Source organism: Rhipicephalus sanguineus, chromosome 9 (assembly GCF_013339695.2).
Source record: "Rhipicephalus sanguineus isolate Rsan-2018 chromosome 9, BIME_Rsan_1.4, whole genome shotgun sequence".
Taxonomy (NCBI): Eukaryota; Metazoa; Arthropoda; class Arachnida; order Ixodida; family Ixodidae; genus Rhipicephalus; species Rhipicephalus sanguineus.
In genome coordinates, this window is record NC_051184.2 from 17,172,577 (window position 1) to 17,189,545 (window position 16,969).

The 16,969-nt window shown below is 49.9% G+C and overlaps 2 protein-coding genes across 3 annotated transcripts in view; both read left to right on the plus strand.

Annotated features, from left to right (window-relative positions):
* LOC119404663 (AF4/FMR2 family member lilli) overlaps positions 1-16,969 on the plus strand; it is a 90,036-nt gene that overhangs the window by 64,834 nt on the left and 8,233 nt on the right. Inside the window, exons 2-3 of the mRNA XM_037671259.2 lie at positions 11,728-12,130; positions 14,640-14,797. Coding sequence (XP_037527187.1) covers positions 11,753-12,130; positions 14,640-14,797 — 536 coding nt within the window. The 5' untranslated portion in view covers positions 11,728-11,752. The remainder of the gene's footprint in view (positions 1-11,727; positions 12,131-14,639; positions 14,798-16,969) is intronic.
* The window catches only part of LOC119404664 (epidermal growth factor receptor kinase substrate 8), a 136,342-nt gene that overhangs the window by 2,490 nt on the left and 116,883 nt on the right, over positions 1-16,969 (plus strand). The window lies entirely within an intron of this gene.

The window sequence follows — 16,969 nt, forward strand, 5'->3', positions numbered from 1 at the left end:
GCCAATGATGCAACATACCCAGAGACGTCACGCGTTATAGCGAAGAACTCGCAAGGTCCCCTATGCACCCGCCTAAGACGACTCGAAGGCGAAAGCCATCTTTTTCTTCTCAGTCGATGTATTGATCCTGTCCCGCCACCCTCCCGGTAGCTTTGAGCACCTAACGTGGTTTTGCACGGCCTCCAGGATCGCAGGCGTTTCAAGCTTTCTGCACGTCACCTGGTTTTGCACAACATCCGTGATCGGCCCACGTTTGAACAAGCGACGACGCCATATGATAACGTCATCATGTGAGGTCACGTTATCGACGTCGTGGTGACGTGAAATTCTGGCGATCGGTGACGTCATGATGACGTCATCACGTGATGATGATGATGATCGTTCGTTTTGATCACTCGTGTTGACGCAGTGGCGTAGGCAGAATTTTTTTTTCGGGGGGGGGGGGGGGGAGGGCACCTCCTTGATGCGACATTGGGTCTGGGCAGATAAGTCAGGTCGAGCGTCGGTTTGTGCTCTCTATCCCATGGGAAAAGAATTTCTTGGTAGAAGGGGGGGGGGTGCCTCCGCCCCGGCTGCTGACGCCGCCGACACCGACGGTCAAATTTCGCGTTTGATGAGGTATCTGAGGCTTTCGCCTTAACAGAGCGGAACTTCTCGGGCATTGTGTACTTAACTCGATGGTCTCGTCTTTTACGCATCGCTCTACGGACTTGCAGTCTCTGCCCTCTCGCCTGCTTACGACTTTATACTTAGTGCATCATTCCTGCTCCTGAAAACCCTTCGACCACCATGGCTGTGCACTGTTTCCAATCGCGTTACAGTGGCGACCCAAGTGTGCGTTAAACTTTGATGCTATGTGGTACGGTCTGTGTTCCAGCAATAAAAATACGGCGGGACGACGCGCACCGTGTGCCTTGGTGAGGACGATAAACTCTTTACGGTCGGTCCGTGGCGGCGGCCACTTCGAAGGCAAACATTTCCAGCTCCGCGCTTTGCGAACCTGACCTGTTTCCCAGGTGTGCCTCGAGTACATACGAGCGTGCATGTCGGAGCGATATTTGCGTTGTACTTTCACGTGCGGCCGTCGTGGGAACAATTCAGCTGTCCTGCGAGGATGCAAATCAAGAGGGACAAAGCAGCGCCAGCTTTGTTCTATCCGTCCCGTACACCTGCCGATGCGAAAAGTGTGCAGACAGTTTGCACCTGATAAAAAGGTTTTAAAAGCGGCGCTTTTACTGAGCTAAGGCATACCCTTTGTCTGTGTACACTATACAATTGTACTGAAAACCAATTTCGGATCACACCGGAAAGCGATGTTCTGTTTTCTCCGAAATACGTTTCTCATCGGTGTCGTTTCTTATAAAGGGCTTAACACCTAATGCCGATGTGCGCCCCTTCTGTTCAGGAGGTTGTCTGTTGCGGTCGTAACCTTGTGCGGTCTATCCTGATGCATTCGCATTCCGTACGACTCGTAGTTTTGGGCGATATTGTTCAACATTTATGGCTTCCGTGTCAACAATTCCACGCCCAATGATTTATTCTCTGGATATTCTGCGACGACTCGTAAGCCTTCCTGTCCTAAATATGCCAATTTGCGAACCGGTTGCCTGAAAGCGCGGGTGTTTGGATGACAGTAACTGTTGGGGTTTTACGTCCCAAAACTACCAAATGATTATGAGGGACGCCTTAGTGGAGGGCTGCGGAAATTTCGATCACCCGGTATTCTTTAACGTGCACCTAAGTCTAAGTACACAGGCCTCTAGCATTTTCGCCTCCATCGAAAATCCGGCCGCCGCTGAGGGGATTTGATCCCGCGACCTTCGGATCAGCATTCGAGCAGCATAAGTAGCAACCCTTTCTCAAGCCATGTTATGATTGAAAAAGCTGAGTTCACGAATGCAGACACGTGCTACGCCGCCGGGACCCGCTCTTGTTAACGAATTAACCTGTCGTCGCTATCGGTATTGTCACCGACCGCGCATGCGCGGTAAGTTGGCCACACGACACGCTGTATCGAGAAGCCAAGAAGAAAAAAGCAACAAAGTATGACTGACATAAGATACTACGCCCACCGGAAGGATCAAGGGGATCGCGTATATACAACGGATGAATAAATAGACTCGCCTCACCCGCATGCCTCGTCTCACCTATCATTTATACTTCGGCCATTTTTTTCCCTCTCGTTATGCCTATTTGCGCGTCTGCACACGTGCAAAGGCGACATCTGAATTGCGCCTAATATATTTTTATCGGCCGCGCGCGGAAGAGAAAACCGGTCGTAGAAAGCCGAGGCAAATTACACGACAGGAGGACGGGCCGTCTTTGCGGCCGAACACAGCGACACAGGCACGGATTGACGCTGAACTAAAAAAGCAAACAAAATCGGCCACGGAGCAGTCATTCTGTATACACAAGCGCAAGCACAAAAACCCAAACAAGAAACGCATCGATATACCATGCCGCGCTGCGAGGGCGACGCCGCGGTTCCGCAACCTCGTTCCGGGGCGTAGCCGTGTAATGACAGTATTCGTATGCGAATAGATTAAGATCACGAAAAATATTAGTGTCGTCTCGAATTAATTCACTTTTTTTTCTTTTCGTGTCGTCGTTGTTGCGGCTATAGCCCCGTTCCATGTCGTCTGCAGAATCATGGTAGAGAAAACTTCCGGCGTATTTGAGCCTGTGTACGGGCGCATGAGCACGTGCAGGGCTTTAACGCGATCACTGGCCCGTCTCGAATTTCTCGCTTCGGGATTGGCAACCGATCCGTCAGTGGCAACACATCGCCATTTGTAAAACATTTTTTGACTTCCTTATTCCGATGATAAAACCGGCAATCCTTCTTTTTCACGATGCCACAGCGCATGCGCCCTTCCCCTAGCGGAAAAGTCACGAAACGTCTCTTCATCTCGGAGGCTTTCGTTCTGGCGATACCGGTTGTCCCGACCCCTACCAAAACGCCAGAGGGCAGCGCAGGAATATCTAGGAGGAGGATTAAACGTCGTACTATAGATTACTTCCGTTGACGTCATCCGGCCGCCATCTTAGGGCACTGGCACGTCGAAAGCTGCGTAATCGGGAAACGTGGCAGCAGGATAGGCACAGTGCGATGTGTCGCTCCTCAGTGCATACCTTAATAGCCCACCCTCTATTCTCTCTCCCTCCCCCTCACATCCACTGTTTACGCCATCCAGGTACCCGCACTTCACGCTAGACAATTAAAGTGCGGTTAGCCATAACATTGCATTCTCCTTGCCACCCTCTTCGTATATATATTTACACAAATAAACAGCCGCTTATCAAGTCTCGCATCCGAGCGATAAACCGATTAGAGCGGTAATCTAGTCAAAACAGGCCAGCGCGAAAACGCAGTATGCAATGCTCTCGTAGTGGTGCAACGCGCTATGACGCTGCACTCAGTAACGGTGGTTGCGCTGACATCATTGCAGCGGCCATGTTTGGGTACTGGCAAGGTGAAATAAAAGCTGCATTCGTGACGTTGCGTGCAAACGGGCATTCAACTATGGCAGAGTGTATTCGCACCTCGACAGCACGGGGTCACGTGACCCGAACAGAAACGTCACGTCATTGGTATAACGTCAATGGTAAAGCGGCACGCCGCTGTCGAGCCTGGCTCTGGCATTAGTGATGCTGGCAAATTAATGAGAACCACGGAGCACCACGCCGTAGGTTACTGGCCCCCCGTGCAGTGACACCAGTTGGCCCGTGTCACTGCACGCCAGGCAGAAACATCCATTTCATTCAAATTGTATGGCGGTGGTTTGACGTCATACGTCATGTGTCTGCTCAGGTCACGTGACCCCGAGAAGTGCGAAAAAGCTCGCAAAGGTTCCTTATGCATTCGCCTAACACGACTCGAAGGCGATATCTTCTTCTTCTTCTTCTTCTCAGTCAATGTATTGATCCTCCCCCTTCCCCCTCTGAAGGCTTTCTGCACCTAACGTGGTTTTGCGCTGCCTCCAGGATTGGAGGCAATATAAGGTTCCTGCACCTCATCTCGTTTTGCAATGCCTCCGTGATCGGCCCACATTTGACCAAGCGACGATGTCATGATGACATCACAAATTTTGGCGACTTGCGCGTCATGGTGATTTTTTTCATCACTCGTGTTGCCGACGGTCAATTTTCGTGTTTGATGAGGCATCTAAGGCTTTCGCCTTCAAAACTCTCGATCCCTTCAACTATGCGCGGATGCACTGACGTCATCTCGGGCGAGCACGGAAGGCGCCAGCCTCCTTGCGTCTCTGCTACGGAACATGCTTTTAAGTATTGAAATTGAAAACTGAGCTAGTTGTTACTCATTCACCTCTTTTAGCTTCTGCAGCGCTCACAATAACAGTGTCCTCGTCTTTTTGAGCCCTGCACAGACTGAATGATGAATGCATGACCTCCTAGAAAACGCGTTCCGAGAAAACAGAAAGGCGAAATAGTGAGGACTGTGCTCTATACTGCAAAAAATTCTATCCGACATCGGTTTTGCTCCGCAAGGTCGCATCATGTACCACCACGTTCGCAAAGTCCCTTCAAGCGTCCAGGGGCGTAGCCAGAAATTTTTTTCGGGGGGGGGGGGGGGGCGTAACCATACTTTATGCATGTTCGTGCGTGCGTTTGTATGTGTGCGTGTGTATATACGCAAGCAAAATTGAAAAATTGAACCCTCCCTCCCTTGGTTACTCCCCTTCAAGCGTCCCTTCTCCTTTTTCTCGCCGCACTTGCAGCAGTTTGTGAACCAGCTACTGATGGTGATGGCGTCGGTCCGCCACCATCTGTAAGCTGGTTAACAGAGGTCAATTATATCGCCTCGCTGAAAGAGCTGGTCTGCAGCAAAGCTCTCCGTGATGAGCACACTCCTGCTTTGAACAGTGTCAAAACGACGATAATTGGTTCAACATTGAAGAAAAAAGTAAGCTCACCGACTGATATGGAAAAAAAAATAAACGTTCCTGCCATTTCGCTGTTGTATTTCTGATTGTCCGTTTATTACGAACGCTCTTCTATAACGAACACATTCTGCGTGACCGTGATTGTTATGGGCTCGGTCATATATACAGAGCGGGCAGAGCAATGCAAGCTCGATAAGGAGGGTTGCAGGTTCGGCTTCCATTGGCGTCACCTTGTCTTTCCTACACGAAGCTTGCTTCTGATTTAACTTCGTCCGTTATAACACCTCAATAAAAAAATATCGATTTCGCTCGTCTCCGTGTCCGTCCCAAGATGCCCACTCGTACAGTAGGGCTCAATGAGTTGTTACACGGTGGTCATGGCTAAAGGGGCACCAAGCCTACACATAACAGCGGAAAATGTGAAATTGGTTTTGGAAACACCAGTAGTCGAAACAGTGTTTACGTCACCGACTGTTACCTATGTTGGCGCCACCGTGCAGTGTTGAGACCGCTTTGACCACGGGCAGCATGTTGAAAGCCATATTACACGCGACTGTATACATACAGAAGGCAGCCTCGGATGTATGGACGCCTGTTAACCGAGATTCCCAACGCGATGCATTTTAATACGAGCCGCACGCGGCAAGCTGCTCTGCACTCGCGCATAAAACCACTCATTAGTCGCGCGACCTTTTCTTGTGTTTTGAAATCAACTGGCCGAACCGGCTGGAACAGCACTTGTGTGGCAGCAAATTACACGGAACGACGAAGGCCATTCGACGCACGACAGACTATGATCGATAAATCCGCTATAGACTCAAACTAAAAAGCGGAAAAAAGCTATCGAAATTAGGTTTTTCAGTGTCGCAAGGCCTTCATCAGTGCGGCGACAAACTAATAAACGCGTCAATGTTGCTACAGTCGCACAAGGCCTCGCAGGACATTGTGCGCTGTCTGAGCGGCCTAATTAACCACTGGCAATGTCGTTCCGTTTCTTGTTTATTGAGCAGCATTTTGGCTTAGTACTCAAGAGTGATGTCATAATACGTTTCAGAACGCTATTAATATTTGCACCTGCTCTGCTGCTGCTTTTGTCAGCAAGCTTCTTGTCTTCATTAAAGGCAATGATAGTAGGGAGAACTTGTCGTTGTCGAGCCCTTGTCAGTACTTTTGAAAGGACATTTCTATAGTCAGAGTTCCGTTGTAAGTGAAAGGTCTGTCACCAGAAATTCGGCAAAGGCTGCATAAATACGAAACTGAATAGACATTGTCAAGATTCCTCTGGTCCCTTAACAAAGACTAATATATTCGACAATAACTTGCTTTTATGAAAGGTACTTTAACATGCTACAATAGGTCTGTGTACATCTATTTTTTTTATACATTTCGCTCTTGTCACGAGTACTGGTAAACGAGACTTTGTAAAAACCTGTGACAGTCATGTTCTTTTTGTAAAGGGCCTTTCGCAGTGCACGCGATCGTCTTTAATAATGTGACAGAGACAAGATTTGCCTTCGTAATCTCTCCGTGTCCATACATATACGGCATTCGCTTACATAATTTTATTTAACGTGAAGAATCGAACTCACGACCTCGTGCTAAGCAACAAGAAAGCGACGGCAATTAAATCGACGCGACGCGGCAGGGGCGTAGCCAAGGGGGGGGGGGGGGGGTTGGGGGGTTCAAACCCCCCCGAAATTTTTCAATTTTGCTTGTGCGTATATACACGTACACATACAAACGCACGCACGAACATACATAAAGTATGGTTGAACCCCCCCCCCCCCCCGAAAAAAATTTTTGGCTGCGCCCCTGCGACGCGGGCACCACCAACGCTTCGATTCGATGCGCTATCAGCGGAACATGGTCTGTACTGCTCCGCAGCGATCTCCGCGGATCTCTGCTGAGGAATCTATTAGAACGAGATTTCGGACACGCGCGATTAAATGAAATGGATCTCCCTCTCCTGCAGTGGAGAGATATCACTCCACGCATGCGCAACTTAATCGCGCGTAAGCATCGCCTTGAAGCCGTGACGCACGGACAACAAGATTGCCCCTCAGCCGTGTCGGTTGGAAAGCGCCGTGTTACGCAGTCGACTTCGGCCACTTCGTGCACACTCTCTCTCGATATGATGATTATAGCCTGCCCGGCGTCGTCGCCACGGCTTGTAAGCGCTGGATTCAAGGCAGCGCGGCTTATATATCGCACGCGGCCCCCTTTTGAGAGCCCTTCGTCAATATTGCCTCCGCTTTCGCTCCCACATATATTCTCCTCTCACTTGATTCGGCTTTGTCCAGAACCGCACTGCTCGCGCTACACGTTTCTTTCTCTTTTGTAGGCCAACTAGGGACCTTCGCGTGTGTAATCAGGAATGACCGGCTTTCTTTCGTGGATTAGCGCTACGTATTGAGGTCTAAAATAAAAGAAGTGGCAGGAAAGGAACAGATTAATTGGCATTGACTTCTCTTTTGTTTGGTAACATTTGTCCAGAAATCCACGAGGCATTGTCGGAAAAGAAAGCTCGCCATCCCGTATACAATCCCTCTCGCTCTCAGCGCGCCTCATTTGTCTGGCACGCTATAGATACTATAAAGTTGTATATATATTTTATTTAGCGTTTCTTTTTACATGATACGAGCAGCAGTGACCGCATAGTAAACGTCTCGGTTTGAAGCCAACGTTTAGAAAAGGCGACCTGTCTTACTCAATAATAATGATACCGAAAGAAAAACGAAAAAAAAAAAAATATTAACCTTACACATACACACGTATATATATATATATATATATATATATATATATATATGGGGGGGGGGGGGGGTCTGCACGAAATTAGGTATTTTTCGGCAACTTTTGATCATTTACAACCTTCCAAGTTAAATTTCGGGGTTTTACGTGTCAAAACCGCGATCAGATTGAAACACGCCGTAATGGGGGACATCGGCTTAAATTTGACTACCTAAATTACGTTGGTCTCTCTTTTTAATTTCGGCTCCATCGAAATGGTGCCGCCGCGACATCATGAGCTATACCATGCCGGGTTTCTGAGATGCTTACCTTCCCGTGAACCAACCTCGCTTGAACTTTTATAGTTCTTCGAGTTTTACTTGCTCTCTGGCGATCGCCTTCTCACCCCTGCGTTTGTGCCGTGTAACCTCGTAAATGCGTGGGCGCCATCTTTAATAGCAGTGCGAAACAACGCCTGCCCTCATGCATCTGATTTAAACAGGCATCGCGGGGTGTATGGTGTTGATGGTGATTGGGATGGCCATGTTTTAATGAGCCTCGCGTATCACTTAACGACGGCGGCGGAAGGTCCAATCGAAGCTCTGCAGCTTCGTGGCCGTGAATGACCTTGCGGGTTTGTGCTATTCAGTTCACGTGGAATATATCGCGGGCGCGCTAATGCGTGCGTAATTGCGCCCGTCGATTGTTGTTTTCCCCGAGCTGCATACCTGAAGGAGGTTACGCGAGGGAGCAATTATTCATTGCCCACCGGGGACCTGCTCCGTGCCGAGCGACTGCGTGAAGAACCGACTCGCAGATCGCCGTTGTTTTGTTGCTATCGCATTTACATTCAGGTACTAGGGGAAAAAAGTAATGGCGGTCCCTGGCACCGCGAAGCCAAGGACCTGCGTGTGATTCTCCTTGCGAAACGGAAACGCGCTCTCGTCGGTGAGAGCAATCAAATACTTCTCGTTATTAAGCATCCATTTACTCTAGATTGCGTACGTGCCATTAATTTGGATGCTCTCGCACACACACAACTAAACTGAGGGCAGTCACATTCGAAGTTTCGCACAGCTATCGACTTACATTAAGGATGCTCAGCAGATTGCCAGCATTGAACAATCTGCGCTGAAGGTCCGCCGTTGCTGATGCGCGTGCCTGAACACAAGTGCTGCATGTTTGCGTGTCTTCCATTCGTCTATCCATTGAAACCGACAGACAGTGGAGCTAGGGAAGGTATAGGGGACATTATTTGTAGGTTTTACGCGCTGAAAGCTGACCAATAAACCCACGCATACCACGTAAAATCCCGAGCAAGCGCCCCCCTCCCCTCCCGCCGACTTCTTTTCAACCTGTTCTCCACTACAGAATCCTGCAGCAGTTCATGGGAACCCAAGTTCGGAGAGTCTTTAGATATGTGGACGATTTCTTAGTACTTTTACAGTGTAGTGCCCCGAGGTTCCATCTTGAATTGCAGCGGCTTAAATCCAGTTAAATCGCAAGGGGGGGGGGGTGGAAACACATCTTGCCATGGCGGCCATTCTGTTTTTATTTTTATCTATATAAAAATTTAAATCATGCTCTGAAATAAAATGTAAAGAAAACGAGCATGGGTTCCCAACTCATGTAATTGCATTGTTCTATTGAGTCTTATACGAAAGCGGTCAAATGGCAGTTGCGATTTGAATAGTCTCACACAGCCGAAGCGTATTGAACACAGGCCTCACACTACAAAATAAACAGGCATTAACAAAAAAAAGTTGATTGCACTATACCTAACTCTCACTCAAGCAGTTCAAATATGTGGCATTTGAAAGATAAATCTCAAGGGGAGACAATGCAAGAGGTGTCCCCCACAGCTCGAACACAAGGGGGGTCAGGACCCCCCTTGCGCCTGTTTTATTCGCAATCACGAAATAGGAACCGCATCCGAGGGTAGTACCGCGCACCCAGGAGACGGGCACCAAGTCTTCCTTTCCTCCGCCTCTCGTACTATTAAGATCTCTCGATCACCCTTCAGCGAAATGTCTTTCAGCAGTTAGCGACATGGCCGACAAGTTTTGTTGCGCCAATGATATGTGATACAACGAAGACACAGGTTCTCGTAGTGGAATTGGGAGCACACCGTTCGCGCGCTCCACACAAATGTTACGGGGACTGTATGCTTGCATGGCACGCTGCTGAACACCGGCAGCCCCGCGCGGACGACCAAGGGCGTGGGAATGCGTGCAACTCGCATGCCTATGCGAACCTTAAATCGTGCGTGCGTTCATTTGATCAGTCGCGGATCGCCAAGCGCTTATGCGTGTAGTCTCACGCGCTGCACGATACGGTTTTTGTCTTTGGTTTGCGGTGACGGGATCTCACGGTGCCCGTGCATGGACGAATGAATGGATGCTCCCGGCGCTACGCGCGTCACACACGCACAATGCGTGTAAGTGCTGCCACGTTTTGGCCAATGTGTTATTCGCCTAACCTGACCGAATAGCGTTAATGCGTTTGCGGTCGAAAGGTCAGAGCCCTCGGCTGCTAGCCGAGTGACTTCACGCAAGGGATCCGGAATGTCTCATTCAACGACGAAGCAGAAGAGGGCCACGATGAGAACTATTTAAAAAAAAGAAAAAAAAAAGAACTTGGGAGGACGCTTCCTCTTCGTCTTCATGAGCAGAACGCGATAGCGTAATCAGGCCCTGTTCGCATCGCCTTCTCTGTCACTAGCCGTGCTTCGTTTCTCGGTGGACACCAAACCATACCGCAAGGAAAGGAACGTCTGTGCGCGTAACATTGACCGTTTCAAACTCTCCTAGAATGCGTAGTGTAGGTGCAGTTGCGAAGTGCCCACTACGCGTCCGTAAGGCAACACGCGCATCTGCGTAGCTGCAAACGTTGTCAATGCTGTTGCTGCCGATGATGATTAATTAGGCCTGAGCGCGTTCCAAAAAGCTGTTCTTTTCGTCGGGACGATAGGACGTTTTAAAGCTATTACACAAACAACGCTTACAACGAGTTGACATCGAATCACGTACGACAAATTATAGGCGCATGATGGATACGGTGAACAGTGTACGTAGTACAGGCTGATCCACTTAGGGAGAACACGGCACAGCGTGGCTGCGCTCCGCGGAAGGCCAGTGCTTCCGGCACGGGAGCACGCGCCGCTCTTGCTGTACTTCTCAGCAAGAGCGGCGCGCTCCAGCGTCGCTCTTGCTTTGCCGCGACGCGAAGCACCCTGTGCGCCTGCACCGCGTCGCTTTCGATGCGCGGCCGCGCCGGATACACGGGCGCTGCGCCGTGTTCACCCTAAGAGTGGACGAGCCCGTACATGTCGGCGGCATCTGTTACTGATATCGCCTTCGCCGTTCTGGTAGTCGTGTGTGCTATCACCGCTCTCGTTACACAGACCTGCGGTCATGACAGATCGTATATATAATCATATTGCTGTCGTCAAACTGTTGTTCCAAGTTGCTGTTCCTCTGGTCCCTTCTGCAGCTTCGAACTTATCGAAAGACACAACTCCTGAAACTGCCAGTGTTTTCTACAGATCATAATGCGCGCTACTGTCGACATCCCTTTTGATGGCAATGACGATGTTTTTAAGGCGAGAGCCCTAGATTCCTCATAAAACGCGAAAATTGACCGTCGACGTCGGCAGCGTCCGCGTCCCGAGGCGTCGGCGTCAACACGAGTGATGCGAAAAATAATCACGCGATGGCGTCGCCATATGGCGTCATCACGTCACAGATCGCCAAAATTTGTGATGTCATCATCATTTCATCATGACGTCGTAACATGACATCGTCACTTGGTCAAAGGTGGGCTGATCACGGAGGCAGTGCAAAACCACGTTAGGTGCAGAAAGCTTTCGGAGGAGGGCGGGGGAGGATCATACATCAACTTAGAAGAAAAAGATGGCTTTCGCCTCCGAGTCGTCTTATGCGAATGCATATGACCCTGTGAGTTTTCGTTCGTGACCGTGAGAGTGATCACGCTCTCTTCCTTTTTGGTGATAATTACGATCAGTGTTGTTGATGCCAGTGTACTGTTTTCTTCCGAAGAGTGACGATGTAGTATCTGCCTCTTCTGTAACCAGGCAACAAAGGCAAGGGCGCGGCGCCATGGAGGAGCCGCCGCAGGGCGCTGTCCGTGCACCCCGGTCGCACACGTCGGCCGACTCGGCGGCGCGAGAGAGCAGCTACGGGTCTGCGCGCACCGCGGAGTCGGACGCCCGCCGCGAGGCCTGGGCCCGCCACCCGTACTACAGCAGCCAGGAAGAACAGCAGCAGCAGCAGCATATGCAGCAGCAAATGCAGCTGCAACAGATGCAGCAGATGCAGCTGCAACAGATGCAGCAGATGCAGCAGCAGCCGTACGCACCCCCACTGCTCGAGCAGAAGTCGTCGTCGCGCTCCAAGCGCGGCTCGCGCAAGGGCCACCACCGAAGCGGAAAGCCCAGCAAGCACGGCTCCTCGGCCACCTCCGCCGGAGGAGGAGCGGTGAGGACGACGGACAGGAAGGGCACGGTGCCCGCGACGCGCTTGCAAGAGGGACCACTTGGTCGGTGGAGATCGTGGACACGGGGTGTCGCTGGAGCAGATGTTTCGACAAGCGTTCTTCTTCAAGGCTGCGACTTAAGGCTGCAACAGTTCAAGAAGACTCTAGTCCGCTTGTCGAAACGTCGGCTCCAGCGACACCACGTGTTCACAAATTTTTCATCTCTTCAATCGTCCATCTTCCCCCGAACTTCTGCCTTTTTTGCTTAGTGTAGGTCACAGACGCACGTTGCTTCAGATCGCCTCTTTTTTTCACCCAATTTTCCTCAGATACTGCATGGTGAAGCAGCGCTTAAAAGACACAATCACGCACACATAGAAATGACGCAAACACCAGCGCTTGTGTAGGGGTCATTTTTATGTGTGCGTGCTTGTCTTTTGTGCGCTGCTTCATCAATATAATGGCTCGTCAACTAGCCCATCAGTGCATTTGAAGTTGTTTTCCTCAGCTGTGTTCCTTTGTAGGCTACAGAAAATAGCCAAAACCATAACTACCTCAGGAAAAATCGAGTCAAGATGACCCCGAAGTGGAGCACGTCACCGCCATTTTAAGCACAAAAAGAAATTTGAGGTTTGAGGCGCGAATAAGACAACGGACGAAGATAAGGAACACACACACGTCCGTGTCTTCGTCCGTGTCTTATTCGCGCCCTAAACCTCAAATATGTTAAACCAACAAGCCCAGTCTGCCATTCTTACACAAAAAGAAAGTTACGGAGGACAACAGAAAACATTAAGTGCCAAAAGTGATTGTGGCGTGTTTTTTACTGAAGGAAGTTCGGAGCTGGGCGGCCTTTATATAAGATTATATGTAGTGCTTCTTGAGGACGCACGCACGTCTGTGTTTATTTCTATTTCAGAGAGCACCAGCAACTTTCACTCTCTCTTTATGTATTTCACTTTCTCGCTTTTTTCGACAATTTGTCTTTTCTTTCTTACCAGCCTCTTCCATACCTGCCAAGTTTGGAGAAACGGAATCCGGGAGATTTACTCAACGGGGGGGGGGGGGGGGGGATAAAATGTTTCGACCGCGGGGGAGGGGAGGGGGGCGTACTACGATAGCAATTATATGTACATTAGGCAGTTTTAGAACAGCGTACGCAAAGCTTTGCGCTGGCTTTTAGCGCAACTGCGCCTGCGCGTGCGTCGTACGCTAAGCGCTTGCGGGCTCCCGGTAAGTGACGGAAATAGCGGGCCGCAAACGCTAACGCTAACTTAGCGTACGCAATTCTAAAACTGCCTACTGTCAGCGGGATTTTGCGGTCGCCGCTGATCTGTACAGCGCCTGCGCGTGCGTCGTAGTCCAAACCGATAACATCGCTTACGCATCGTCTGTTTCACGTGCGAGTAAATGCGCGCTAGCGCTAGGGACGAACGCGGTTGAAGCAGAGATGAAACGACCCGGCCGTCACCGTCGCGCGAAGGGTAAGGGGACGGTCGCGAGCGCTGGCGAACGCGCTATCTCGACAGAAATCGGCTACCCTTTTAAGTGCTGGACTGCGGCGCAAAGTGCACACCTACTTCATGCGCAATGAAACTGAGCTGAACCTTTCTACCATCGTTAAAAAGAAGAAGAATCCTTTCTACTACGTGGCCAGACAACTTCGCTCATGTGGCCAGACAAAGCACTGGACGCGCGGGGCATGGATTTCCGGGAGATTTCTCTTATGACCCGTACAAGCGGGAGAAACGTTCAAAATCCGGGAGTCTCCCGGGTAATCCGGGAGACTTGGCACGTATGTTCTTCCCTTTCTTTCTTGCTATCTCTTTCTCATTCTTTATATGTTATGCTTACTCTCTCCCCTTCTCCTTTCCCTTCTCCTCACTTCCCTTTCCCACGCCCTTGCTGTACTATACTATACAAGGCTATGATATGATCTGCTCGCGTGCCTGGATAGCCGAGGGGTTACGACGCTCGCCTTCCGATCGCGGGTATGCGGGCCCGAATCTCGCCTCGCCAAGAATTTCTTTCTATCTCTGTACTCGTTCTCTCGCCCATCGGAATTACTGCATCCCACGCCGGACAAATAGGCGCACATGTTCTGGGAGCGAAGCAGAAGATGAAGAGGGCGAAGAGAGCGCGTGCCGATTCATGATGATGATACTTCTCTGTTCGCTCTGCACGGACTAACGGTTGGCCTATATAAACAGCGCCGATGTCAAAAGCTTGTCACATCCTGTCACCAGTAAAGCAGAAGTAGAAGCAGAAGAAGGCTGCAACGTAATCCAATTGCAGCCTTGAAGAAAATGCCGCTTGTCGAAACGTCGGCTCAAGCGACAACCCGTGTTCACGAATTTTTCATCCCTTTCATTTAAAAGCGCGGGCTAGTTGGCGTTCTGTAACTGTCTGTCGGCATGATACAGCTGCAACAGAGCTATACAGCTAGACGGCAAAATACAGCTATATAGCTATGCGGGGTGCGGCACGTATAACATGTGTGACGTCTTGCAGGGCGAGGTGGGCAGCGGCATGATCCCGAGCGACAAACAGCAGCTGCAGATGCAGATCGAGCAGAACCGTGATGCCATGATGCGCCACAAGGAGGTGAAGAAGAAGCAGGAGGCCGCGCGAGCCTACCGAGCCATGCGGGAGAACACCGCCGCCGCACCGTACGTGATACTGTGGGCACACTGCCACACGTGAACGCTGTTATCAACCACTTGCCTGAATCGTGAAAACGTCGGTTACCTGCTCCACAAAGCATGGGTTACGGTACATGGTTACGGTACAGGAAAAAAAAAAGCGGTTTTACAGAGACCATCGACGATGACTGTTGATACGATATACAGCCGAACTGAATTCACTTATTAATAGGGGTGTGCGAATATTCGAGTTTCGAATTCGATTCGACTTTCGAATAGCTATTATTCGAAGTTTCGAATAATTCGACAGGACGAATATCTAAAATGCGACAAAGGCCAACGGTGCAACTTGCTAAGGATGGGGTGGCGAAAACTCACGCTAACGTAGTTACAGTAGGCCTTTCGTTGAAGCTTTCACCGACATCCTGGTTCGAAAGCGAGCCCATGCTGATCTTAAACGAGATTATGTCATTTCTGCACGCAGAAAAACACGCAAGAAAAATGTCAAGCCCTTCACAACTTCGTTCCCAAAACGAAGACAGACTTCTTGCGTAGTTTCGTCGCGTATGCCGCAAGCGTAGTAAAACGTCCTGACTTTGGGCTGCGAAACCCTCGGTCATTGGCTTTGCATGTAAAAAGACGCCAGGCCTTCGCGGAAAGGGCAGCACGGTCACAGCGAAAGCTGGAAGAGCGGCATTTCTAGAGCTCGTTATAAACAACTCTCTTGTGGCTACTAATATAAGTACACTAGCAACGTACCCACTACCCAGTTGGGAAGCACCCACCACGACATTATTCGTCATTCTGCGGAGAAGCGAGGTACCATCTGTAAGGCTGCACTTTGTTGATGCGACAGGTGATGACGATGAAGAATTATGGCTGAGCTTTTTGTAAGGGGTTGGAAGCTTTAAACGACCCACTAGTTACGTAATTAATATTGTGTGACTCCCGTCGTTATTTACCCCTCCCACCACGCTTTATAATATACGTTTAACCGCGAGAAAGAGAGAGAGAGGGAATTAACTTTATTTAGACCCTGAGGAAATGAATCATGGGAGCCTGATGGGCTTTCTTGGCAACCAGTATAAGTGCACTTGGGAGGAACCCACTACGCTATAAATGATCATAATTTTTGTGCAGTAGGGAAGGAGCCACTATGCAATTTTTCGTCATTCTGCGGAGAACCGTGGCACCCTCTAAACACATGTAAGACATTATGTGCACTTTGTTGATGCTGTGGCTGATGATGATAAAAAATTATGGCAGAGTCTTTTGTCATGGGTTGGAAGCATTCAACAACCCACTCGTTGCGCAATTTGCATTGTGTGACGCCTAGTTACGGAATTAGCGTTGTGTGACGTCCTGGTTGTTACTTCCCTTCTCCACACTACATTACATATGTCAATGTGGTTCCTTCCCGGCATGAAGCCTGTATAGGGTCTTTTCACAACGCAGTTTCAAGCATCGGCGTGGCTCTGAGGTAGAATACTGGGCTCCCACGCAGAGAGCCGAGGTTCGAACCTTGTTCCATCCTGGATATTTTGTCTTATTTACTTTTTTTTTCGCGCGATACTGGTTAGGGACACCGGTGGCGGCAACGGCGGCGGACAACTACGGCGCCAAAAACGGCCCTTGTTGTGATCTCATAACAGCTTTCGCTGTAAAATTTGTCCACGCCGGGCATTCACCACTGCCGCATCGAACCACTCGTTCAAAAACTCCCATCATTCCGGCACTCGGTTGAAATGCTGATGTGAACGGGCGCCCTAAGATTTTTGGGCCCGGAGCACCCATGGCGATGAAGCACTAGCACATTACCGTTGTCAGATTAGCCGCATTGCGCGACCATGGGGAAAAATCACAGCATATCCACGGGGTGAATGATGATGAGTGGGGCGAAGCTACGGAGGGAATCATCTGTAAACCGTGAAACTCTTCCGTGAAATGCGCCCAGTACATAATATAAAGAGTGTGAAACATCGTGTATATATTAAACATCAAACTTTTATTGTACTGTTGGTTTACGTGGTCCCTTCATTATCACTTGTGATCGGTGAAATGCAAGGAAGAAGTCCGCTCCCGAGCGAAAGAGCGCCAAGAGCGACCGCATTCCCCGCTCGCCCTGTGCGAATTAAAGGCAAGGCTAGAGGGAAGACAGGACGCGCGTTCCACGACGCGAGGTCGGTAGCATGCCCAACG